Source organism: Argentina silus, assembly GCF_951799395.1.
Source record: "Argentina silus genome assembly, chromosome: 18".
Lineage (NCBI taxonomy): Eukaryota > Metazoa > Chordata > Actinopteri > Argentiniformes > Argentinidae > Argentina > Argentina silus.
Window position 1 is genome coordinate 7,764,647 of NC_139672.1, and position 25,146 is coordinate 7,789,792.

Below are 25,146 nucleotides of genomic sequence, written 5' to 3' on the forward strand. Positions count from 1 at the left end.
TCTCAAAACAGCCTCAATTCTTTGTGGCGTTGATTCCACAAGATGTTGGAAACATTCCTTTGAGATTCTGGTCCATGATGACAAGATTGCATCACGCAATTCCTGCAGATTTTTCAGGTGCGCTTTCAAGCTGTGAATCTCCCATTCTACCACATCCCAAAGGTGTTCTATAGGAAGGCCACTGAAGAACACTGAACTCATTGTCATGTTCATGAAACCAGTTTGAGACGACTTTTGCTTTGTGACATGGTGCATTATCATGCTGGAAGTAGCCATTAGAAGACGGGTAAATTGTGGCCATGAAGGGATGCACATGGTCAGCAACAACACTCAAATAGGCTGTGGCATCCAAGCGATGGTTGATTGGTATTAACGGGCCCAAAGTGTACCAAGAAAACATTCCCCCCAACATTCCACCACCTCCACCAAGGTGTACAGGTGTTCCTAATGAAGTGCTCAGTGAGTGTATATACCTGTATACACATATACATATGCAGGCAAATACACACACTACACATTACACTCCCTACACACATAAGTACATCGTATACATTGAGGATACACCGTTTACACACACACACACACGTACACAGAGACACTACACACTCATACTTTGACGTACACACTAAAGCAGTCCTCTCTAGTGCCTAGTTAAACCCTGGGCTTAGTGTTGGCTGTATGATGACGTCTCACCACATTATATCTAATCAGCACTCATTTATCAAACAATCTGTTAATGATGCTCCCTCTCTCTCCCCCTCTCTCCCCCTCTCTCAGACATGCACTCCCTAAATCAATCAATCACTCTCTCTTCCAACATATCACACTTTTTATATACATTTTAAACACAGAAATGTGAGAGTAAAAAGAATCCCATTCGGAGTTTTCGAGACAGACGCTTTGCACTTTGACTTCTCTACTTCTTCAGGAGAGCAGTCCTAACCTACACCCTTACTCTGTCTGTCTGTCAGTCTGTCTGGCTACCTGTCTGTCTGTCTGTCTGTCTGCCTGTCGTTTCTCTGTCTCTCCTCTCTGCCGTTCTCTCTGTGCTCAGTCTTCCCGCTGTGTGATGTGCTGTGTGTGAGTTGACGTTAGACACAGATCTAGGATCAGCTATAATCTCCCCACATCCTCACTGAAACAGTTAGGAGGGGGACGGGGGGGACCCCTACCACTGACCTTAGATCAGCGTCTTAGGGGCAACGTTTATCCTACTCCGTGTGTCATGTGATGTCATGTACTTCCTGCATGTTGGCCCCCAGCCTATCAGAGCACTGTGATTCACTCGCTGTTACCACGGCAACAGATGTACAGAACCCCCCAACCCCCACCCCACCTTTGTTAATGTATGTACCGATACAGACACCTTGTACCTGTGTGTACACGGTCCATGTACCCTGGTATGAGAAAGTTGGATAATAACCACTTAGACTTCATCACATGGTGGTGTATTAGTCGTACCTAGCACGAAAACACACAGTGGGATAAAGAAGGGTGTTGAGAATGTTTGATATGACATCTATGTGTATTTTGTATGATTGCAAGACTCACTAGTGTGTCTTCAAAATGGGAAGAGGGGATCTGAAGTTTGGATCACAGCCAGTTGTCGTTTGGAATTAATCTTATGGCCATATTGTAATTGTACATAGACACTGTGGTGGAGCAGTGAGATGTTGTGGCAAACCCTGACATTGACCTGTCCTACAACAGTATCCAAGCAAGGTTCTCCCTTCATACAAGGAGTGAAAGCTAAGAAGACGTTTGCCTCAACCATCTGAAACACAAACAGATCTCCCGTATGTTCCCCTGGAGTGCACAAATGCTGCAAAGGGCTACAGGACCAGACCAGCAGACTCAGACACCAACACATGCGTTATTCTACGGTGCAATATATGGTTCTGTGGGCAAAACCAGCTGCGTATGTCTCTCTACTCACCCTCTCTGTTCTAATGGCCATAAGAACACAGTCTCATCAGAGGAGGTCCAATGGGCCTTGGGTGGATCACAAAGCTATTTGGAAGAACGTCGCTCGACATGGAAGACGGTGGTTCGATGGAGCCGCTGCAGGGTGCAATCTCTACTTTTATTTTTTCGGTCGACTCACGGTTGGCCGTCGGACCAAGGGAATAGGACCACTGACTCACAGGCTGCTGTGTAAAGCCGCAGTGACCACGGACGTGTGTGTGTGTGTGTGTGTGTGTGTGTGTGTGTGTAAAAGCCACCGCAGGCTCTGTGGTCACTAAAGGACAGAACTGACCCAGTGAGCACCATTCCACGGAGCGACCACATGGTCTCTCTCTCTCTCCTACTGCCTCCATCGTGTTGTTCGTCGAAATCTGTCTCTAAAAGGCAATACCTATCTGTCTGTTTTGTCCATTTTGTCCCTGCTTTTATCTGACCAAAGCCTTCAGCTGTGAGCCCACTTGTGTATTCTGTCATTGTGTGTGTGTGTGTGTGTGTGTGTGTGTGTGTGTGTGTGTGTGTGTATTACGTCATTCATCCTACCTGCAACTCAAGCTCAGAGATTGTTTATGTGGTTGCAAGCAATACACTCGACCCAAACCTGTAGTGAACACAGGAGTTCTATCTGCAATATCAAGATCAGAGGGGGAACGGAGGAGGAAGGGAAATAAAAAACCTTATTGGATCATCAGTGGGACGTTCTCTGAAATAGACTCATCACAATCCCACGCTTGTATGAAGTGTGTGTGTGTGTGTGTGCTTTCTTTGGAATACCTGAAATACTTTGGAAAACTGGACAAGTGGAGTGGGAGAGAATTCCGGCTTAAATGAAGACCTCTCCCATCTGCTGTGGCCATGGGCTCTCTGTCCTGGACTTTGTTTGGGGAGACTTGACCAGCGGAATGGACCAAACTCAAATGGACCGGCTTGTGTTCTTGAACGACTCAAGTCAGCAGTTGTCAAGCCTGGTTTCAGCCATTGCAGATGATGCCCTTGTTAAGCTCTTATGATAGGGGGGGTATAATAATCAGCCCCCCCCCCCTCCCCCCAAGAAAATCCCCAGCCACCACCGCACATTGTCATGGCTTGCATATTATTCACTGTATAGAAAACACTTCACGTCAAATGACCTGTCTGTCTGTTTTTGAACTGTTTTAACATGTTTACAACAATGGGTGTTAGCACAAAATGCTTGTAATGTCACATGACTGCTGTTGAAAATGGGTTTGAATGGACACCAGAGTTTGCGCTGCTATTTCCACCTCTGAGGAGCAACATGGGGAGACAACTGCCCGCGTTGCTGCCGTTGAGGAGGGAGAGCTGAAAGATTGCTGATCTGTTCGTTTTAGTCATTGCTTTGGACCCTCTGTTTATCTCTACCAAATACACGGCTTCTGAATGTCATATCTCATCAGCTTTCTCTCTCTAGGACCTTGTTAAAGGGATAGTTCACCCAAACTCACTAGATGAATCTTTGCCATTCTTAAAGGTCTGCAGATAACGAGATTTACAGTTGGGAGAGGAATTTGAGCTCAACTTTAGAATACTTTTGAGTTAAAAATAGAAAATAATAATTTGACTAACATTGCTTGTGGAGTGAACTAACCCTTTAACTGGAATGTTGCAATGCTTCAGCTACATACGGCTAGCTGCTGTGTGTCTGGTGGTAAGAACCACGGATAGTGAGAATGAATGTATCAATTAACCACCTCCAGTTTAGTCCAATACCCTGCTGTCACTACACACAGAATGAAACACACACACAATGACTTGTTATGCATATAGACACACTCAGACACACACACTATACGCTCAAGCACAAAGGGGCACACACGTGAGATGACATACATGCATGCATGCACGCTGACACATCTCTACGGAGACCAAGTGATGCCCACCCTGTGAAGAAAAACAAACACAACAAACAAGTGCATGATGGGAAAATGAACTTTATCGTGCCAGCACGCGTCTTTGATGTTATTTGCCACCGATGGATTGTTTTTCCTTTTTCTTCCTTTTCTCTTATTTTATTTTCATTCCAATAACTATGTAATGATAACTTATGAAATTTTATTTTTCAAACGGCTTGTGAATACATTAAATGTTACCAATATGAATGTAGCGTGTACACGGAATTCGCATGAGACAATTATTTTCTACCGAGGATGTTTCTAATTTGTTTCCTATCATTATGATTGATCGTTCCTTATGGAGGATGAGGTGGGGTCGGAATGCAGCCTGGTTGTGATCTGCTTCCTATTAAAAGGACATTTGTGTCACAAACTGTCTCTCTTTCTACTTTACCATCACCCCCTCTGAAGATGAAGAAAGTTGAATAGATGGTGCCCCCCACTGCTCATGTAGGGGAGTGCACCTTCTAGTGTTTCTAACTCTATATTCCAGATCTCAAAAGTATTTCCTTGATTCTTTCACATCCTCTCCTCCTCAAAACCCACTGAAGAAGGCCCCGAGGGGAGGAGCCTCCAGTGAGTTTTAAGAAGGAGACGAGTACATAGGATGTGAGGAAGCCAAGGAAAAACACAGAGATTTGACCAGTGTCCCAATATTCTTCCCTCTAACACTCACTTTCTTCTTTCTCAAAGAACGGGAGGAGAATATCTAAGACGCACCTTGCATCTGCTCCTCCAGTGAGTAGAGAAGGGAAGGAGGAGTAGAGAACAGACTGTTGGGAAGCAGCCAACTGGTCTCTTCTGGATCAGACCAAAGACTTTCCCTGCCTCATGAGCAGATGGGTGACATGAGTCTCTAACGCCATCCTGTGGTAAAAATGGGAGCAGCAGTAGATGTTACCCCATACTTCATTTTGTATTCTGATTTCATTCCATTATATAAAAATCTAATAACCCAGCGTATGAGGCTACCTCAAATGCTATTTCTGAAGCTAAGCAGTATCCTGATGTGTATTTAATACTAAAATACTAGTGTTAAACCCAGCTAAAAAGAGGTGAAAGAAAACAAACACACGTAAGTTATTGTTTTACAGTAAAAAATGAAACCAAAAACAAGATTTTATTAAAGAAGCATAAAAAATAAAACTCTTGATACATTTCTCATAACCGTCAAGTCAGCTCAAATTATATGTGTATACAATTGTTCCGGCTCACGGTTAAAAGGTCCATAAACTTTCAAATAAAATATATTTCAATTTTAAAATTTCTTCAATATTTTTTTCTCATTTTGTTATAAATTGCCTATATGTTGTACACAGGAAATAAGGAAAAAAATATGGAAAATAAAAAATAATTTTGAAGTAATAAAAAGGGTCACATTATTGTCTGGGATATTTTAGGTAAGCAAATAAATTGTAAAAATAAAATGTGTAAAAAGTTTTTTTTTTCCTCTTAAAACTTATTAGCTAATGCCTGGTGGCTTGAAGACATGCAGATGGTTAACTTACAAATAATTATACATGTTTTTAAAAACTACACTTTATCTTCATCACTTAAGTCTTGTAACTTTTTGAAAACGAGATCCCAATGATTGTATTCAGGGTATATACATACAAGTCAGGCCTGAAACCTTATTTGCTGACGTAACGTTTTGGTTCTGCATACAAAAAGAATTAAAGCAAAATAGGAAGGCGGACTTTCAGGGGGGAGCAGGACGCCCTGAATTGGCACTGCCCTCCCTGTGTCCGCCTCTGTCACAAAAAGGTCAGAGGTCACTGGCTAACGTGCCTCAGGAAACCCTGTTTTCAAACCTTAAGGGAGGGGTAGGGGAGGGGGGGGGTTAAGTTCAGCTACAAAAATCAGCAGTCAATATGAGAATATTTGTACCTTTTTAACAGTTAATGCTACTATACATTACCCTAACACCTTCTCCCATAGGCCAGAGGCATCCTGGTGCTAACACAACACCAGTCACCGCGAGAACCACAGTCTGGCTAATTCAACTCTGGACATCAGAGTGACAGAGACAGCCTGAACCGTTCGGTTCTGGAGAGGGGCTAACGATTGGCCTTAACACTAAGAGAGATTCACACAACAGTCATAGTAAATCTGTTCCTGTAAACACAGTCGCATCCCTGCGCCTAACGTGAGTCTACAGGAAAGACTGGGAGAAAAAAAACAACCTAAACTAAACATTTGACATAGGAACCCGGCAGGGACGGGTTGCCAGTTTACACAGAACGCTCTCCCGCATGGGGGGGGGGGGGGGGGGGGGGGAGAGCAGGAACATGGTCAACAGTTTATCGCCACATTAAGAGGAGCCGGAGAGCGGAACCGCGCAGCCCTGCGTTTCCCACAAGTGACCAGAGAACGTTTATTCATAGACGTGTGTCAGTAGGGAGCTGCACCAAAGCACCTTAAGTCTAGTCATCAGTGAAACGTGACCGATCAGTTGGCTACTAAAACTCCACATCTGTGTGCACACGTAAGCATTCAAGTCAGCACTGCTGTGCTACATTAGGGGAGAGTAGTAGACTGTAGGTTAGGATGGAGAGCTGGCATCTTCACTAGTAGCACATGGAGACAGTCAAGCATCTGTAGATGCCGAGACGTAGTAGGAGATACATCCAAGTCATTAGTTAAACAGTAGCCTGGCTGGAGCCCGGGAGCACAGTAACTACGCTTAGAGCTCTGTAACCTACGAGAAGCATCTGCTCATTTATTTCAAATGCATCCGCCCTTCCCTGACATGATACATGATTGCTGAAAGCTGTCCAGTGGAACCCTTGCTCTCATCTCTCCAACCATGTTGGATCAGTTATTACCCCCTAAAAAGGGGTGGAAGAAAGAAAAGGAGGGAGGGTAAGGAGGAAGTGGACATGACAGAGAGAGCCTGGTGCTAACTGCTAGCTAAGCTGCTAACCCACTGTGTTTGTGATAGGGTTGGTATCACTGTTGCTTAGATGTACAAGCAGAGCAGATAGAAAAACCAAGCAACACATTCTGCAGCTGTTGGGATTTGAACACAAGAGTGTCTGGAAGCCCTGGATGAACTAGCTACTAGCTGCCACGTACGATTAGTTGATTATTCTTGCTATTGTCACCAATGAGAACCTGAAAATGTGTGTGTGTGTGTGTGTAGTCATAGGAAGCCCTTTTTCACTTGTCTTTTTGTTGTTGTTTTTTTTTTTTTGCTGTCATGGCTTGTCTCATTCAATGAGTAGATGTGCATCCAAGTTCCTAGGGCTACATACAACAACCATGTACCGTCACACCAAAACCAACATGTCCAAGTCATACTTAAAAACACCTATAGTAGGCAGTTGATGTGAAAACACTGAAAACTACACACACAAAAAACATCTCCCAGGATGCAAGTGCCACGTGGGCGGGTTTACCTAGGGCACCCAAGCGACGACGACGACGGGGGGGGGGGGGGGGGGGGTAAATCTGAATTGACACCGATATTCTCCGTAAAGTGAACTACGTTTGGCCGAGGGTAGCGCACTCGTGGCACAGGGTGCCGCTTGAGACAGTGCCGAACAGCTTTGCTGTGGGAGAAGGCGGAAGACCGAAACAAAAACACTCAAATTGGGGGTCTAGTGACATTACGCTGTGTCGCTCATGGTATACAGTGCACAGAGAGCTCAAACTAACTAAAACCCCTAACACTGGGGAGACCAGCCACCTCTCCTTAACCAAGACCCCTATTGGACGAGACATTCCTGTGTGTGAGACATCACACTGCCCTCTATTATCCTATCCTGCAGCAACACGCTTCAGAGAGAGCCTGGGACACACACAAAAAAAAAACTACTTAACAAAGAGCCTTCCGAAGCGAACTGGAACAGATTAGAAGATCTTAAAAAGGACTGTCGGGATTTTCCTGTTGTGGGTCAATGGCTGGCTGGCTGGGTGGGTGGGTGTCTTAAGTTAACTCCACATGTGGAGGAGAGAAGAGGAAATCGGGCAAAAAACCAAACCTGTTCATTTCAATGACAAGCTCATGTCGGTGAAGGATACTATACTGGCCTATCTGGCCCGTAGACTTAGAGTCCAACATTTAATACCACAACGAGCTCTGCTTCAGTCCATCTATGCAGACACACACAAGAGAGAAAAGAGAAATTAACATGTGAATAAAGCCAGACAGACCAAAAAGGACAGAGAAACTGACCATAGGCTTTTGTTCTGATATTCCTTCAATCACTAACACTTCGTTATTATTACTTGGACACAAACCATGACATTAAATATCAGCTCTTGATCAGTATTAATATCTGAAGTGTTTCTGTTGTCATCAATGCCTAGCAGAGGTCCTTCGGGCATGTTTTGGCTTGAAAGGTGCCCGTTACTCTGCCTGTCTTAATTAAAGTCAGTCCCATCCAGGCGTACACCACAATACCTAACCCCTGGTCTTAAACATCACTATACTACTAAAGCATGGTTGGGAGAACAGGAAAGAACTCAGAGGACTGTGGACCTGTGTTTTCATCCTGTCAAAGAACATCAAAAAGAAGAGAGTAGAAAAGTGCAGGCCTAGGCAGCTTTCGTCGAAAAATATCTTGTAAGTAGAAAAGTTTTAAAGGAAAGGCTGTGAGAGAAAAAAGCAGGCAGATATCTGAAGAAGCCAGAATGAAAACTATACAGACAAGACAGGCAGCCTGAAGACTGAGCTAAGTCAGTGCTAGAGGCTGGTCCAGGTCAAATGAAGGCCTGAAGAAAGATAAGACACTGGTTTCCTTTCCCCCACAAAAGTCCCCTCCAAGAAACCTTCTGATCCCAACTCCACCGCTTCCGCAGTCCGAAAGTCTCAAAACAACATCAGTCAAGAAATAATATTGTCATTATTATTATTATTATTCTCATCATAGTTATTATCATTAAATCAACATCCGTATAGTGTCATATCTAATATTGTAATTATTATTATTATGGTCCATCCTATGTGTGAAGGTGGTGGTGGTTGGTGTGAGTTTGTCCATCCGTCCACTCCTCCATCGTTGATGCCCCACTGATGTCTTTCAGATATTAAGACAGTGAGTAAAGTTCTGTTTTTTTTAAAATGACACCCTTTCTCCCCCCCTCCCCCCTCCTCCCTCCCCCTCCAGTCAGGTCTGTGGGTGTGGGGGCCGGGGCATTAGGAGAAGATGCGGATGCATTGTGTGGCAGGGATGTGGCAGACGGGGCATTCGGGCTCGGCCGACTGGCAGATCTGTCCGGCACAGTCCATGCAGAACAGGTTGTGGCCGCAGGGCACCAGGGCTGCCGTCACCTCGCTCTCAAAACACACAAAGCAGTCCCTGCTCACCCCGCCTGGCCCCACCCCGACCAGGCCTCCGGCCCCAGCGGCTGCCTTCAGCCGGCCCAGCATGCCCGAGGCCAGGCCCACTCCGCTGCCTCCTCCCTCAGAGTCGGTGGGGGAGCCTCCAGGCAGGGACGAGGCCGAGCAGGAGGAGTAGCCGGTGGATGAGCCCCCGGAGCTGGAGCTGGAGGCTCCGGAGAAGGACCCGGCGCCCGCGCCGCCCGACTGCTGCAGCCAGGAGAGGGCGCTGAGGGGGTCACTCTGGGCCCGACGAGCCAGCGGGTGATCCAGAGGTCCCACCACGGCGTCTGGTGGCAGGGTGGGGGAGAGGCGGGGGGTGATGACGCCTCCGCTCAGGCCGCTGCTGTTTCGGCGGAGGGGCTGCTGCTGCTGCTGCTGCTGCTGGGCGGAGCCAGCGGTCTTCCCTCCGGCTCCGCCGTTGAAAGGCGCCCAGATGTTGGCGGCGCTGAACTCAAACCCCAGCTCTTCTGAGGGTGGCAAACCCGGGGTGGCGTCCCCCCCGAAGGTGAACCCACCTCCTCCTCCTCCTGCTCCGGCACTGCTGGAGCCTGTGCTGAAGGGACTGGTGGGGCTCCCTCCCTCTGTGGCCCTCCGGGTGGCGCTGTAGCTCTCAGAGGCCATCCCGCCGTTATGTGTGTGGTAGGAGGCTGAGGAAGACAGCTTCCTGCCGGAAGAGTGGTGCATGGCCAGGGGGAGAGGGGGAGGTGGCGGGGGAGGTGGGGGTGGAGGGGCAGAGTGGTGATTGGTAGCCCGGGACCAGAGCGCAGCCCCAAGCCCCCCGGCCAGCGCGCCGAGACCCTCAAGGCTGACGTCTGTCCCGTTGGAGTGGAAGTCATTGTCTCCCTGGAGGTCCACGAAGGCCCCGGTCCGGAGGGTGATGTGCGTCTCGATCTCTTCCCGAGCTCTGTCCACATTCTCTGGCATGCCCGTCACCTCGAACACGGGGTCTTTCTCCCGGCTGGGCGTCACGATATAGGTGTGCGTCTGCTGCTGGATACGTTTGATGGTTGCCCCCTTGGGCCCCACGACCAAGCCCACTACTCTGTAGGGTACCCGCACCTGGATCAGGGAGGGAACAACGGATATTATGACTCCTACTTAATCTATTAAAAAAAGGAAAATGACAAACATATTTTTGGGTTGTTGTTGTCTGGTTATAAAAATATATTTAAAAAATACAGAACATCTTCTAGGCTGGATAGCTAAGCTGGGGTGTGTACCTGTATGGTGGTCTGTCCGGGCAGGTGCGGCGGTCCGGGGAGAGCACCCCCCGTCCCAGGTCCTGCTGTGCCTGCAGCCCCGGCCTTGCAGCGGGACGCCCGGATCATGGAGAAGTGCTCGGCCGCAGAGACAATCTCCCGTTTGGCCATCTCCACGTCCTCCCTGCGGCCCGTCACGATGAACACAGGCTCCTCGCCCCTCACTGGGGTCTTTATGTAGGTGTTGGTCTTGGCGCGCAAGGCCTTGATCTTACAACCTGAGAGAGACACAGACAGAGTGGTGGAGTGGGGGGTTAGTCACTATTGATCATTTAGATGATCAAAACGGTAAATATATATATATATATATATATATATATATATATATTATCTCCATTGTGGTCCACTGGGGATGTGGATATCATTCACATGTGACTGGTGAAGCGATCAAATATTGTTTTGTTTTCAGATTATAAACAAACCATGTTTTATTTGCCAGTCAATCACTGCTTGGAATGTAGTATATCTGCACACACCCCTATGAGATTTCCAACTGCTTTGTTAGAAGAGTGGTGGAACTACATTGTGTGGCTGTGTATAAAATGTAGAACATTAGATATCTAGAATATATAGAGAATTCTACAACGGATATCATGATAGTAAATGTATCTAGTAAACCATGTTTATAAATAGACACGCATAATGAACTGGGTTATCCCCAAACTGATTAGGTGAACAACAGTCAGACTGAAATGAAATTGCGCTTCCATATGATGAATAACTTTAGCCTGCTAACGTTGCTAACCCAGAAGTGTTGCACTGTTTCTTTAAATATGGACGTTTCACGACGTGCGACCAATCGGGGGCTGCGTGTGTGATGTCATCTGGGAGGCAGAAAGCATGGCATTTTCAAACAAAGAGAACAATGCAATAACGTTACCACAACCGCGCTGGGCGCGCCAAACCCAGACACTGTGGATATGTTCAGGAGTGGGTATTATTGAGTGAAAAGTGTACACAAATAAACAGTGGACGCATTTTAGGTGCGAGCGAGTGCGGCCGACGGGGCTGGATGCGAGGGCGAAACACCGCCCAGTCCCGTGTTTTGAGCGTCGGCCCTCTCAGCCTCGCATTGGGGCTGATCAAAATGACATAAAATAACAAAACACACACGTTTAGTGTTAACGCGAATGTAAACGGCAGGTATAATGCTTAGATGAAAGCCATGGGTGTATATTGCTTCAAATCTAATTTATTCGATATGTTTCTTTTGTTTGGTTTGGTGCAGGCTGCTAGACATGTCCAGACTCCCGACAATCTGCCGCTTTGTCTGACCCTCTCCCACCCCTCCCCCTCCCGCCTACTCATGTAGCACACACACATACACCACTAAGTCGTTGTCTCAACGTTGTAAGGGGATGCAAATAAGGCAAACAACTTGTTCTTGATCAACCCACATTATGCAAGCGCATAAACAACAACCCTTGTAGCTATCGATACGATTGGTATAATAACACTAGGCCCGCTAAGAAACTTATGAGACCCAAATATCACAACCCAAACAAAGGAACCATGGCATTACTGTGGTTATGACGTGAGGGCGGGGGCAAGTTACACCTTCAGGGTATAAAGAATAATATCTTGTCAGCCAAGTTACAGACAGACCACAAACATACAATAAAAAAAACTATTCTTACCTTGTCTTCCAACAATTTCAGCAACGTGCTCGGAGCTGGGCACAGGCACGCATTCAGTCATGTTGACACTCCTCTTTCGGCTGAGGACGGAGCTTTGTTCCCCGTGGAGCATGGAGTGCGGGCCAGCCATGTGGTACCCGCCCGAGCCATAGTACTCTGGTGACGGGGAGCAGGACGTCGGGGAGTCCCGGGAGCCTCCTGGGTGCTCCATCATCTGGAGGTCGACATAACCCCCGTTGCAGTTCTCGGAGCCCGGTCCCTGGGTCCCATCGAGCGGGTCGACCATCCCGCCACCACAGTCCACTTTCTCTAGGGCCATTAGTGACAGCTGGTCCAGGGCGAAGCGAAGCGCTTCTTGGTGGTCCTCATCCCTGGACTCGTGGTCTGTATCTCGGGGCATGCTGACCCCGTTGTGCTGACTGCTGACTACCATGTCGTGGTCCATAATCTCGGGGTGGAATAAGGGGCTAGGCATATTCCCCGTTGTTGAACATCAGATCTTGGGTCGCCTGGTTGCAAAGCGCTCTTTTCTGGAGAGAAACACACAATAAAGGGTGTTCAAAATACTAAGTTGTATAAAAGACGGAGACTAAAAACATTCAAAGTTGTTACACGGATTTGGTGTAATACGTGTTGTCCCATGAACATAAAGTGAGAGTGCTGCTTCACTTGGGCGCCGTCCCCCTTTCACCCTGTTCTCCTACCCTGCTTTGTCTGTTGTTGCTTATTCTGTCTGGCAAAATAAGCTATCTGGCTGGCTGGTTATCTTGTTGAAATACAGACCACGAACACTTATGCAGCCAATACACAACACGTACTTTCACACTGAACACACACTAGAGCCGTGTCTTTTGTCTATTCCATCGGTCTCATCCCGAAAAAACAGCAAGCAATTTGGGAAAGCGGTAAGCTGTTGTTAGCTTATGCTAACCAACTAGCTAGCTTGCTCCACAGTTAGTCACGTTGTCGTCCCTTTGTTTGGGAGTACCACAGCTGGCTAGTGGTAGCCGAAACCAAAATACTGGACAAGTTGAATAATCAGTCTAAACCGCATACTTTTTTCAAGCATTTGGGTAAAAAGGGTTTAAACTTACTTTACCTTTTCGCTACCTCCCGTTTTTATGCAGTTCCTCTATTTTGATTCTTGAAGGGAAGATGAGGCGACCAGTGGTGCGCTAACGCTAGCTAGCTCGCTAAATTGGGGGCGTTGGAGAAAATGTTTAAAAACGAACAAGAGGGGACAGGCTGTTGATAAGATCCGACTTTAGCCGAATTCCGAGGTCTTTTACCAGCCCTTCATTCTTTGCATCGGTTCGGAGTCTATCATCATATTTCCATGCAGATACCTCCCGAAAATTGTATCTGTCTCTAACCTCTTTCTCCTGTTCCCTGGTCCGCCGCCTTTGTCTCGCCAGGCGCACGCCGCTCTGCCTGTCTCTCGCACACAGCACTGACGTCACCCGCGACACAACAATGGGTTCAAAGGCCACGCAACACAGAAGCCCATCACTGCAAAGCGCTCTGGCCGCACCGTCGCGATCGATATTAGACAGTGGATCATTTTCCCTAATCGGAGTAGATAAATGACATACATTATATCATTTGATCCTGATTTATTGAACATTTCGTGAGAAATTGATCATGAAACGTAACTAATGTCACAAGGTTGGGTAAGGATGTGATGGGGGGGGGGGGGGGGGGGGGGTGTTGTTGTTGAACGTATTTGACACAGACCAAATATGACATTAACTAAATCATTGATGCCCTGCATATGCAGCTAGTTTTGACTTTCCATTATTTATATCGACCCATTAATGATAACAATGCAAATTATAGCTTTTGATCCTGTACACTCAATATGCAGACCCAATGTACCTGAGACTAGTCTGGTCAAGTCAAAGCCAATTACAAGGCAATACAAATATAATATATATATATATAAATGCTCTGGCCATGTGTCTTCTCTGCCAGCATGTTAGAGGCCCTTGGATCAAGGAACTAAACCTGATTTACAAGTGCCAACTTAAAAACAAAAAAAAACAACTTAAAAAAAACAAACCACAACACACAAATTACAAAAGTGTTTGCATTTATTTGTTATTGAACAGAACATCTTACAGAAATCAATTGCTTGATGTTTACTTCCAATTTTCAGCAAAGTCAATGGTAACAAAAGTCACCTCTGAAAAAAAAAAGGTACTTAACTAGCTACTTCAGCATAATTTGAGCAACAACTTTCCTCATGGGGGTGCATACATTTTCATCCCAGTCTGTGTTCTTCCAATTCATAAGTCTAATGGTTTAGGAAAGATCTCATTGCATTAAACATCTAATAAAACAATCAACTTTAAATAATCATGCTGGCATTATTGTGTTGCCACAAAACAAAGTTTAAAAAAAAAAAGAAAAGAATGTAAAAATACAAAATCCCAAACAGGCAACTATTTCAGAGAAGTGGGCGGGTCTGTGTCAGCCATCCCATCTATTGACAGTTCATGAATGTAATGTAACATAAAACATGAGAGCACAAAAACATCTATTACCAGTACAGACAAAATTAGCACCATTTTCAACTGAAAGGAGACCAGCCAATAGAGCCAGTTCAGTTTTTTTTTTCTTTTCTTTTTTTTTTAGAAGAGCACCACTCATCAAGACAGTCCTGTCCACACAGTTTGGAGAAGACACAGACGGCCAACACCAAATGCAGCTCTTACCACCTCAGGTAGATCTGTAAGGACCGGACGGGTGTTAGCATTAGCAATATGGTGAAAATTCCACCATGTCTATAAGAGGACATGGTGGTGGAGCTATACCCATCTTGCGTATACCTATCCAATCCATACAAGTGTCTCAGTGGAAGGTCCTGTAATAGGGGTGCCTTTGGGACTGGCCGTCAGATAGGGATCATAAGAGCCATAGATGTACACATGTATCTACACATCTATGAATTGTGTCACAAAGGTGATCTTGTGCAAAGTCAGTTTCAAGCTTCAAACCGTTGTCTAAAACCTGTAGCCCCCCCCCTCCCCTCCCCTGCCCCAGCCCACACCCCCTTGATAGCATTCTCCACGCAAAAGATACTCTGTAAAGTGCCAGAGTAGTACAAGACACAGCGAGATGGAACCGCTAAATGGAATGGGCGGAGTGTAGGTGACACACTCCTTTAGGGGACACACTCTCTTCCTCTGTACCTCTCTCACACACACACACACACACACACACACTCTTAACAAGACTGCATTGTTTGGAGTACCATCCATACTTGTCCACATTCCATTACATTAGTGAGGGTAAAAATAAAAACAAACTGAATTGAAACATTGCATTTCAAAGCTTTTGCCTGAGGCTTAAAAAAGTAAATTAAATTTAAATTGGTCGAAAATACATTTTCAATCGTGGTTTGTTGGACGATCTACAGATAAGACTACAGTGGAGGGAGGTCCACACACCAGGTTAGAGAAAGAGAGGAGGGGTGAGGTGAGGTGGGGGGGGGGGGTCTTCATGTTGATGGCTTTGAGCCAGATCATGTTGAATGTCCTGTGTTTGTGAGGGAGAATACTGTGTTCCAGCAAGCATCTCTAGCTTCCACTGACCCTGCAGAAGAGACAAAAACAAATTCAGTTATTCCCTCGAGCATGTTCTAATTGTCAAACATGTCCTACGTCATAGTTGCATGTACCAAATGCTATACAGGAAATGCCCTCAATTGAAAAATAAAGTTATTTGAATTGAAGAATTGCATTACTTTTTGACCTTGTAATGCTTCAATCGGTATCTGTAATAGTAAATGCTAATGACCGCTAATAATGCATGGGTTGCTCCATATGTCCGCCACACCACGGGTTTTCCAACCAAGGATCAACCACCCTGTCGGAAACCACGGAATCACTGAACCAGAGAGATTCTTTGCCATAGCTTTCCCATTTTATGGAACAGGTAAATTGGCAAGAGAGAGCATAATCATGGCCGGTGCACTAGAGTCCCTGAGCAATTTGACTGCTGATGGGCTGGACAGCTTGTCAGCTGAACAGGTAAGATTGGGCACAGCTATACTACAGAACAGAATGGCATTAGACTACCGCCTCACTGCCCAAGGTGGAACATGTGTGTTAGTGGGCCCTGAGTGTTGCATATTCCCTCACCGAGTACTTTATTAGGAACACTGGGTAGGGCCTCCCTTTATTAGAACACTATACTAATACTGGGTAGGGCCTCCCTTTATTAGAACACTATACTAATACTGGGTAGGGCCTCCCTTTATTGGAACACTATACTAATACTGGGTAGGGCCTCCCTTTGCTCTCCAAACAGCCTCAATTCTTTGTGGCGTTGATTCCATAAGATGTTGGAAACATTCCTTTGAGATTCTGGTCCATGATGACATGATTGCATCACACAATTCCTGCAGATTTTTCAGGTGCACTTTCAAGCTGTGAATCTCCCGTTCTACCACATCCCAAAGGTGTTCTATTGGATTCAGATCCGGTGACTGGGAAGGCCACTGAAGAACACCAGTTTGAGATGACTGTATGTGTTATCCAGCTGTACTGTATGTGTTATCCCATGTTGCATGACAACGGTCAAGGGAATGACAGGGAGAACAGTGGGAGGGATCTCGGGCCAGTATGTCACAGTAGAGATCAGGGGAGGTTACGATGGTGTAGAGGACGACCTCGAGGACGAAGACCCTTTCAAACGGTATGAAAAGATTGTGGAAAATTGGCCTAACCTCTATCCTGTCCCCCGCCTATGACGTTATGACTCGAACACATGACTGTGAGTAAAAGGACTGACACGACACATACTAATAATGTTGATAATAATAATCATTTAAGCATTTTATTATGTAAGCATTAAACATTTATTGGATATTTGTCTATAACAACTGGTGACCTGTGAGTCACCTTTTGCTCTGACCTGAGTCACCCCTTTGCTCATGACTTGAGTAGAAATAATGAAACTAATAGAAGTAGAAATGTATATTTATGACCTGTCTTAAAAGCTACTAATGAGGGTTGCAGCAGACAAGGCACATATAAGTTGTAACAAGACCTAACTTTGTCCAACAGATAAAAATGTATGAAACTTGTCACAAGACCCCATTGTTTGAAATCACCCCACGGCTTCAAGGCTGAATAACAGACAAATAAAGTGTGAAAACCCGCCCTGGAGAGAAGGGGGTTTTGAAAGTATAAATGTGTATTCTAACTGTGTCCTGGGCCTCTGTTTGCTAGAGACAGACTGACGTGCTTGCAACCATTAAAAGAAGTTAAATAGGACATGTATTGTGAGTCACCAGATACTAAAGTGATAACCCTAGATTCCAACGATGACCTGTGTGGGTACCGTTTCCCAAAGACGCGCTATGAGCAAACCAACATTACAGTCCTCGGTTCATGGTTCATGGTTCATGGTTCTGGCTCATTCTGTTTCTATGACCATTGCTCCAATGAGGAAAGAAAGGCTAATGCCAGCACATTTTTTGAAATACTCCAGAGGGAAGGTGGTGTGCAGGTATTCTCCTTCTTTTCCATCATGGTTTGAGTCCTGTAGGTACAATAACTAGGTAATAGACCACTTCCATTTCTATGATTATCATATTGCTTGGGCTGTACCTTGGCTATACATCCTCCTTGTCCTCCTCCTCTGTCTGCTCCTCCTCCAGGGCGTCTGCCTTTGCTTCTGCGTTGGAGTCCTCTATGTGAGCCAACATGTCTGCCATGAGAGCTTCCTCCAGCCGCCTCCTCACACTCTGTACCAGATCCTCCTGCTTCCTGTTGAGTCAGAGAGAGAGAAGAGAGTGTTAGGGGTCAATGTTGTTGTGACATTGAAATGTGTGTGTGTGTGTGTGTGTGTGTGTGTGTGTGTGTGTGTGTGTGTGTGTGAGAGTGTGAGTGTGAGTGTGAGTGTGAGTGTGAGTGTGAGTGTGAGTGTGAGTGTGAGTGTGAGTGTGTGAGTGTGTGAGTGTGTGTGTGTGTGAGTGTCCTCTACCTGATATCATCATCGGTCACCATGAAGGCCTTGCAGAGTGGCTGGGATGTGTTGAGCCAGACTCCGGGGTTCTTCTCTACGGCAGCGGTCAGTTGTCCAGTGACAGGGGTGGGGCTGGTGTGCAGGGCACTGGCAATTGCAGAGAGCAGGGTCTTATCTGAACACACAGGCCCAACACCTGGAGAGGGTCGAGACACAGGGTCAGGGATCGGACTTTACGATTAACCCGACCTACTGACTTTGATTATTGCCACCCACAAGACAACAATTCAATCCCATCATACCATACAAATCAAAAACATCACCACAGCCAATTCACATTCTCTGATTCAAACAATGTGGCCAAAATCATTGTGATGTGTTTTGTGCACCCACCCTGTAGGCCCTTGGGCAGGTCCATGGTCTTCACCAGCTCTTCTGCTATGTCAAACGCACTCAGACCACTGAGCTTCCTCTCCCAAAACAACTGAGGGCAAACAGAGGACATGTAAACATCAGGCAGCCTTTTGACAGAAGTACTGAACAACACTATGGACATGGAAGTGGAAGACCGGCTTTGAGGAAGATACACTAATAATTTAGAAAAAGGTAACAACAGCTGCTATATACAGCACCAAAACCACCAATAACATAGCAGATTCATGAGACCGATAACGAATAGGAACAGAGCATTCCTGGACTTACCTGTCTTGGTTGGTCCACTGCCTTGTGGGGGTCCGTCTTCACCTTGTTGCTAGGATGATTGGTCACTTTGGTGACAGGCTGTTTAAAGATGGACGCCGTCTGTCTGACTGGTAGTGTTGTGTTCAGGTCAGGCTTGACCTTCAGCACAGACACAAACAAAGGGTCAATACTTCACCATCAACAACCCCAGTCCCAGGCAGGCACACTGTGCATGCTGCAGGTTCACTGTTAACCAGATGTTGGGAAGGAGACGAGGAGATGATTCACATGTGAAGTGTAACATTGGATGCTCAATGTTTTCTCTACGCCTCTACAACATTTACATCACCTCACCTTCATCTGGTGGTTGTTGTTGTCATAGCGATGCTTGTGTCTGTTCCTGTGCACTTTGGTCATGAGCATCCTTCCAGCGCGGGGGTCAATGGCATGCACCTCCATGGTGCTGTTGCCCAGATAACGAGCTAGCTGGGGCTTGCTGAGGAACTTCTTTCCAGGGGGGCTGAGAAGAGGAGACAGGACATCAATTCATCACACATACAGTGCATTCGGAAAGTATTCAGACCACTTCACTTTTCCCACATTTTGTTATGGTACAACCTTATTCTAAAATGGATTAAATTATTTTTTTCCCCTCATCAATCTACACACAACACCCCATAATGACAAAGCCAAAACAGGTTTTTAGAAATGTTTGCTAATTTATTAAAAAATAAAAAACTGAAATATCACATATACATAAGTATTCAGATCCTTTACTCAGTACTTTGTTGAAGCACCTTTGGCAGCGATTACAGCCTCAAGTCTTCTTGGGTATGTCGCTACAAGCTTGGCACACCTGTACTTGAGAAGTGTCTCTCATTCTTCTCTGTAGATCCTCTCATGTTCTGTCAGGTTGGATGGGGAGCGTCGGTGCACAGCTATTTTCAGGTCTCTCCAGAGATGTTCAATTGGGTTCAAGTCCGGGCTCTGGCTGGGCCACTCAAGGACATTCATAGACTTGTCCTGAAGCCACTCCTGCGTTGTCTTGGCTGTGTGCTTAGGGTCGTAGTCCTGTTGGAAGGTGAACCTTCGCCCCAGTCTGACGTCCTGAGCGCTCTGGAGCAGGTTTTTATCAAGGATCTCTCTGTACTTTGCTCCGTTCATCTTTCCCTCGATCCTGACTAGTCTCCAAATCCCTGCCGCTGAAAAACATCACCACAGCATGATGCTGCCACCACAACGCTTCACCGAAGGAATGGTATTGGCCAGGTGATGAGCAGCGCCTGGTTTCCTCCAGACGTGACGTTTGGTATTCAAGCCAAAGAGTTCAGTCTTGGTTTCATCAGTCCAGAGAATCTTGTTTCTCATGGTCTGAGAGTCCTTTACATGCCTTTTGGCAAACTCCAAGCGGGCTGTCATGTGCTTTTTACTGAGGAGTGGCTTCCCTCTGGCCGCTCTACCACAAAGGCCTGATTGGTGGAGTGCTGCAGAGGTGGTTGTCCTTCTGGAAGGTTCTCCCATCTCCACAGAGGAACTCTGGAGCTCTGTCAGAGTCACCATTGGGTTCACCTCCCTGATGATGGCCCTTCTCCCCCTATTGCTCAGTTTGGCCGGGCGGCCAGCTCTAGGAAGAGTCTTGGTGGTTCCAAACTCCTTCCATTTAAGAATGATGGAGGCTACTGTGTTCTTGGGGGACCTTCAATACTGCTGAATTTTTTTTGGTACCTTTCAAGTCATAGAAACATCAAGGATGATCAATGGAAACACGATACACCTGAGCTCAATTTCGAGTATCTGCAAAGGGTCTGAATACTAATTTCAGTTTTTTATTTTGTAATAAATTAGCAAACATGTCTAAAAACCCGTTTTTGCTTTGTCATTGTGGGGTATTGTGTTGTGTGTAGATTGATGAGGGAAAAAAATAATTGAATCCATTTTAGAATAAGGCTGTAACATAACAAAATGTGGAAAAAGTTAAGGGATCTGAATCCTTTTCGAATGCACTGTTCTTCACAAGCAAGAGTGACACCAACAAGTCATTAAAGACCCCCTCCAGTCAAAATACAACATTTAAAGCAGAAAATCCATGTTTTAAATATAATTATATCAATACACAACCATGTTGGTCCAAAATAATCAATTTTGTTAAAATAATAGATATTTAGACCCAAAGTCTAGACACAATGCATATCCATTTGGAGCTTTTCAGCTAGGTATATTTTAGAAACGATGAGGTACATGTAGCTATTGTTAATAATTAATTTGCCATGGTGTCTGTCCATTCAGATAGGCAAATCAGAGGTTACGATTACACAGGAACAGATATCTGTCAAGGTTTGGACATGAGTAGTAACCAAAACTCGCACTTTCACTTAACGCTGATGATGGAAAGCTAACACACAGGCATATTATACCTAATGCATAGCTAGCTAGCTATGCAATAACTAACTAGCTACCTGGATTGCAATTCATCTAAATAAGCCGGTTTGTTTGAGAGACAAGTTACACACAGGGACAAGCTAAGTATCGGATCTCTTACTTTTTTACCGAGTTACTGTAGCTAGCTAACGTCAGTTAGCTACATCAGATTGAGTACAATAGCTAGCTATCCACTAAGCTAACGTTAGCTAGCTAGCAAGACATGCTTTCCCTGCAGAATACAACACCGTCTTTCTCTGCTCACTTTTCCCTCATACAACTGTTTAAAGCGAGTCTGTTGCGCCAACCTTTTCCTCTCCATGCTTCTTGCAGGCTTTGATTGCTGGATATATGTCGATTATTGATTTTGAATGGTTGGTTGCTAGAAGTTATTGTTGTTGTGGATCTGCTTTCGACTCAGTTGTCAGCTGTCCCCGCTTTCTCATGTCTAGACACTCATCAGATCACTCCGCGACTGTGTTACATAATGTGGACAGCAATTCATCCGCTAGTTAGACCACAATGACATAAATTAGTTCCAAAGCATAGCAATGTGATCACTGATGTATACATTTGTATGTCTATGAATGTGATCAGTAGGTGGTTTCTTTCCACAATTTAAAATCTATTGATCTTGGCCTTTGTGTTGAAATTCCAAATTAAAATACTGATTTTGTGGTCATCTAGAAAATGAAATACAATTTTACTCAGTGAATTTTCACAAAGGACACACACAATAAATTAACCTCAGAGTGAGTCAATATTGATTTTTCATTTTCTGCGGTTATTGGGAGGTATTTTAACCAAAGTCTAACCATTATACAGAGCAACAAAAAACAAAACATTGTCAGTCCGTTTGTACAATGATTTTTATTACAATAACCATCAAGGTCATTCAGAGGTTGGACAGAGAGGTCCAAGAAAGCTAGCCCAGACACTTGACTGTTTCTGCATTAAACAACAGTACATAGACTTGCCTCGATAAAGGAAGTTGGCCAAGGCAGAAAAAAACTGGTATCCAGGCTACTTGAAAACCATTATGAGTGAAGAAAATATCCCAAGGCAAAATTAAAATAAACAGACAGAGAATTATTAATTTTTCTTTTAAAATCGATTACGGTTCTAGTTGGAGGTCTTTGGACCAAAACTGATTGAATTATACATGTTATCGATATCCCTCTCTTCTGACTCTCACTGGCTAACCAAATTACTTCATAATCAGTAAAAGATGGTCATCATTAAAATACAGTGACTGATTAAGTTAAATGAATATGAGCTTCAATAAAAGAAACCAAGTAACAAAAACAGTATGTAAAAGAAACATACATTTCTTATATACCGTAATACATTTCTGTGTCCTCAATGTCATTCCCTGGCTGAGCCATTCCATCAAAAAAGAGAAGTAAAAGCACAACACAGTTCATTCAGAAGGTTGTCCTGGTGTGGTTGGCCTGGTGTGGTTGTCCTGGTGTTGGGTGCTATCTGCAGCTCTGGTCATGCTCTCCCGTCTCTGTTAGGCCGTCCCCAACAGCACAGAATAACCTAGACAAAGACAGTTATTTAGCAGTAGTTACAGTGTGTTGGCACTCCTTCCGGGTCCTGAACCGCTTTTCAGATTTGTAATTTTGCGAGCATCATACATTTTTTTCAGCTTCATACATTTGTGATTTTCTAGACTGTGTACCTCACTGTTTCTGAGTTCAAGAACACTACATTGTTGCCATACCAACCAGACTCGCACCCAGGCTAGAGACTTCACTGAAACCACAACTGTTGCTCATTCTGGAATTACTTTCATGTACAGTCAAATGTGGCAAAGATGGTTAGGCACTGTGCAGCAGTGGTCATTTAAACTCCTGGGCTGCATCTCAAGTGTCTTCACTTGATTCCCAGCATTCTCTCTCCTTGCCTCCTTCTCAAAACACATTGAAGGAGATCTGAGGCTCCGACCCTTCTCCTCCCATGTTTTTGGAGGGAGATGAGGCGATAGAATGCAGGGAACCATGTCCCATGTTCCAGAATTTCATGGTATAGACTTTTGTTCCCGTCCAGCACATCAATGACATGATGAGCAGGTAGAGGTGCTGCTTTGAAACAAAAGTCCTGCCCTGCAAAAGACCAGATAGCTCTCCCGAAAAAGTGTTGGCTGTCTGACCACTGTTGTACAGTGCTTTACCAGCTTATTTTAATGTTCACCTCACCTTCAACTCTGCGATTTAACTGTTCCTACTAGTCCTTCCTGAATTTGCCGTTGACATAGGGCACATAATCCAGGATCAACCGCCAGTCTGTGAAGTGGACCAGCGCTACACCTCCGACTGAGCCCCACACTGCCATGGTCGGAATCCTGCAATTAAAGATTGAATATCGGGTTAACAATCAAGTAAAGACAACAGCCACTACAACATTGACAGTAGGAGGACAGAAGGTTCAGATCCTGGCAAACATACAGTTTATCTTTATACACATAATACATTTAGCTTGCAAAACCATCTTTCCATGCAGGTTCCAGTCGTAGCAGCCTGAGGATGTAATGACTGAGAGATGACTGATGTGAGAGGTTTACCTTGACACACTCTGACACAGACTCTCCTAGAATGACCTCAGCTAGCTAACCGGCTAACATAAGCAAGGACACATGAGAATACGGCTACAAAACCATAGCTTTTTCAAATAGACACCAATAACAAAACCAAAGATTACACACAACTCTGTTTACCATGTCTTGACGATGGTCACGTATTTATCACCGATCAATTTGGCAATCATTTTGAAAACAACGTTGAATAGCAAGCTATGAAGCAAGTGATTGCCTTGCCTACGAGAAGGAATTGCGCATGCGTGGCAGGGAGAGCACCAAAGTGCTTCCGGGTGTTTGGGAATGACTGTATGAAATTAAAAGTCCTGACCTGAAGTAAACAAAGTAAGAGTCCTTCGAATTCAGAGCCATTCAGAGAGTTATCAACAAAGACCGTATTCACAAACTTATCATCAGTCAGAGGAGAGTGGGGTTATAAAATGAACCAAAAATAGTTTGACTAAATCAGAAATGCATGACATGTATCTTTCCAATGTCTCTGGTATAAATAATTGGTTATAAGCCATAGGAAAAATGAGTCGAAGACTACTGACCACCACTTCATAGGCCGATTCCACTATTTTCTTGTGTGCTGACTTGACTACTGATCAAATCAAATTTGTCATATACACAGAATACAGCCATAGACAGTGCAATGAAATGCTTAGGGCAAGCTAGTTCCTCAACAGTGCAAGCAATAATATTGATAAAAAAAAATAACATAAGGTAGCAAAAGTATTAAGCAGCAGAAACACAACAACAATAGTGTGGTGAGTAGCAATAGTAGTATGAGATAGTATGCATGTATGGGGCTGAGGTTGTGTCAGTTGAGCGGGGGTTGGGGGTTGTGGTAGTGTCAGTTGAGCAGTCTTTTGTCCTGCAGGTAGAAGCTGTCCCGGAACCTGTTGGTCCAGGACTGGCTACTATGGTACCGTTTGCCAGATGGTAACCAAGAGAACAGGGCGTGGCTGGGGTGGCTGCAACGGCTGCAGCTCACAGCCCGTGATGAACTGGGCCGTTTTCACCACCCTCTGTAGAGTCTTATGGTCAAGAACAGTGCAGCTGCCATACCAGGTGTGGCCCCTCCCTGCTTCTTCCTGAAGTCCACGATTAGCTCTTAAGTTTTGGTGATGTTGAGGGAGAGATTATTGTCCAGGCACTAGTCCGTAAGGACTCTTACCTCTTCCCTGTAGGCTCTCATCAGGCCAACCACAGTGATGTTATCAGCAAACCTGATGATGGAGTTGGAGCTGTGTGTGGCCACACAGTCATGGGTGAACAGGGAGTACAGCAAGGGACTGAGCATGCAGTCCAGGGAGGCCCCCCGTGTTGAGTCAGAGTGGAGGAGGTGATACTGCCTGCCCTCACCACCTGGGGTCTGCTCGTTAGGAAGTCCAGTGGG

The 25,146-nt window shown here is 45.2% G+C and overlaps 3 protein-coding genes across 4 annotated transcripts; all 3 read right to left on the reverse strand.

The window, feature by feature from the left end:
- Nucleotides 1-4,958: 4,958 nt before the first annotated feature.
- LOC310819019 (RNA-binding protein MEX3B) lies at nucleotides 4,959-13,468 on the reverse strand. 2 transcript variants are annotated; one of them, XM_083690208.1, is made up of 4 exons: nucleotides 13,194-13,468; nucleotides 12,095-12,624; nucleotides 10,419-10,675; nucleotides 4,959-10,257 (listed from the first exon to the last, which is right to left on the reverse strand). In XM_083690208.1, exons 2-4 carry the CDS (start codon nucleotides 12,567-12,569, stop codon nucleotides 9,013-9,015), a joined length of 1,977 nt encoding a protein of 658 aa, XP_083546334.1. In that variant the 5' UTR covers nucleotides 12,570-12,624; nucleotides 13,194-13,468; the 3' UTR covers nucleotides 4,959-9,012. The 2 variants fall into 2 exon arrangements, with proteins under 2 accessions (XP_083546334.1, XP_083546333.1); XM_083690207.1 differs by having other exon boundaries at nucleotides 13,189-13,468.
- Nucleotides 13,469-15,157: 1,689 nt separating this feature from the next.
- On the reverse strand, nucleotides 15,158-21,610 carry mbd3a (methyl-CpG binding domain protein 3a). The gene is made up of 7 exons (XM_083690563.1): nucleotides 21,475-21,610; nucleotides 19,103-19,268; nucleotides 18,770-18,907; nucleotides 18,461-18,551; nucleotides 18,086-18,263; nucleotides 17,710-17,868; nucleotides 15,158-15,688 (listed from the first exon to the last, which is right to left on the reverse strand). The coding sequence occupies exons 1-6, from the start codon at nucleotides 21,486-21,488 to the stop codon at nucleotides 17,715-17,717; spliced, it is 741 nt and encodes a 246-aa protein (XP_083546689.1). The 5' UTR covers nucleotides 21,489-21,610; the 3' UTR covers nucleotides 15,158-15,688; nucleotides 17,710-17,714.
- Nucleotides 21,611-22,017: 407 nt separating this feature from the next.
- On the reverse strand, nucleotides 22,018-24,002 carry uqcr11 (ubiquinol-cytochrome c reductase, complex III subunit XI). The gene is made up of 3 exons (XM_083689805.1): nucleotides 23,886-24,002; nucleotides 23,368-23,513; nucleotides 22,018-22,708 (listed from the first exon to the last, which is right to left on the reverse strand). The coding sequence occupies exons 1-2, from the start codon at nucleotides 23,933-23,935 to the stop codon at nucleotides 23,396-23,398; spliced, it is 168 nt and encodes a 55-aa protein (XP_083545931.1). The 5' UTR covers nucleotides 23,936-24,002; the 3' UTR covers nucleotides 22,018-22,708; nucleotides 23,368-23,395.
- Between the last annotated feature and the right edge of the window lie 1,144 nt (nucleotides 24,003-25,146).

Bases quoted from the DNA above. Each gene is read 5' to 3' on its own strand.
- LOC310819019 (XM_083690208.1), bottom strand. From the start codon at position 12,569: ATGCCTAGCCCCTTATTCCACCCCGAGATTATGGACCACGACATGGTA. The intron at 10,676-12,094 runs GTAAGAATAGTT...TGTCTCTCTCAG, and splicing joins TGAAATTGTTGGAAGACAAG to GTTGTAAGATCAAGGCCTTG. The intron at 10,258-10,418 runs GTACACACCCCA...TCCCTGATCCAG, and splicing joins CCGGACAGACCACCATACAG to GTGCGGGTACCCTACAGAGT.
- mbd3a (XM_083690563.1), bottom strand. The intron at 18,908-19,102 runs GTGAGGTGATGT...TCTGTGCTGAAG, and splicing joins ACAACAACCACCAGATGAAG to GTCAAGCCTGACCTGAACAC. The intron at 17,869-18,085 runs GTAGAGGACACT...CTGACTCAACAG, and splicing joins GTGACCGATGATGATATCAG to GAAGCAGGAGGATCTGGTAC.
- uqcr11 (XM_083689805.1), bottom strand. From the start codon at position 23,935: ATGATTGCCAAATTGATCGGTGATAAATACGTGACCATCGTCAAGACA. The intron at 23,514-23,885 runs GTAAACAGAGTT...CTTTAATTGCAG, and splicing joins GTGACCATCGTCAAGACATG to GATTCCGACCATGGCAGTGT.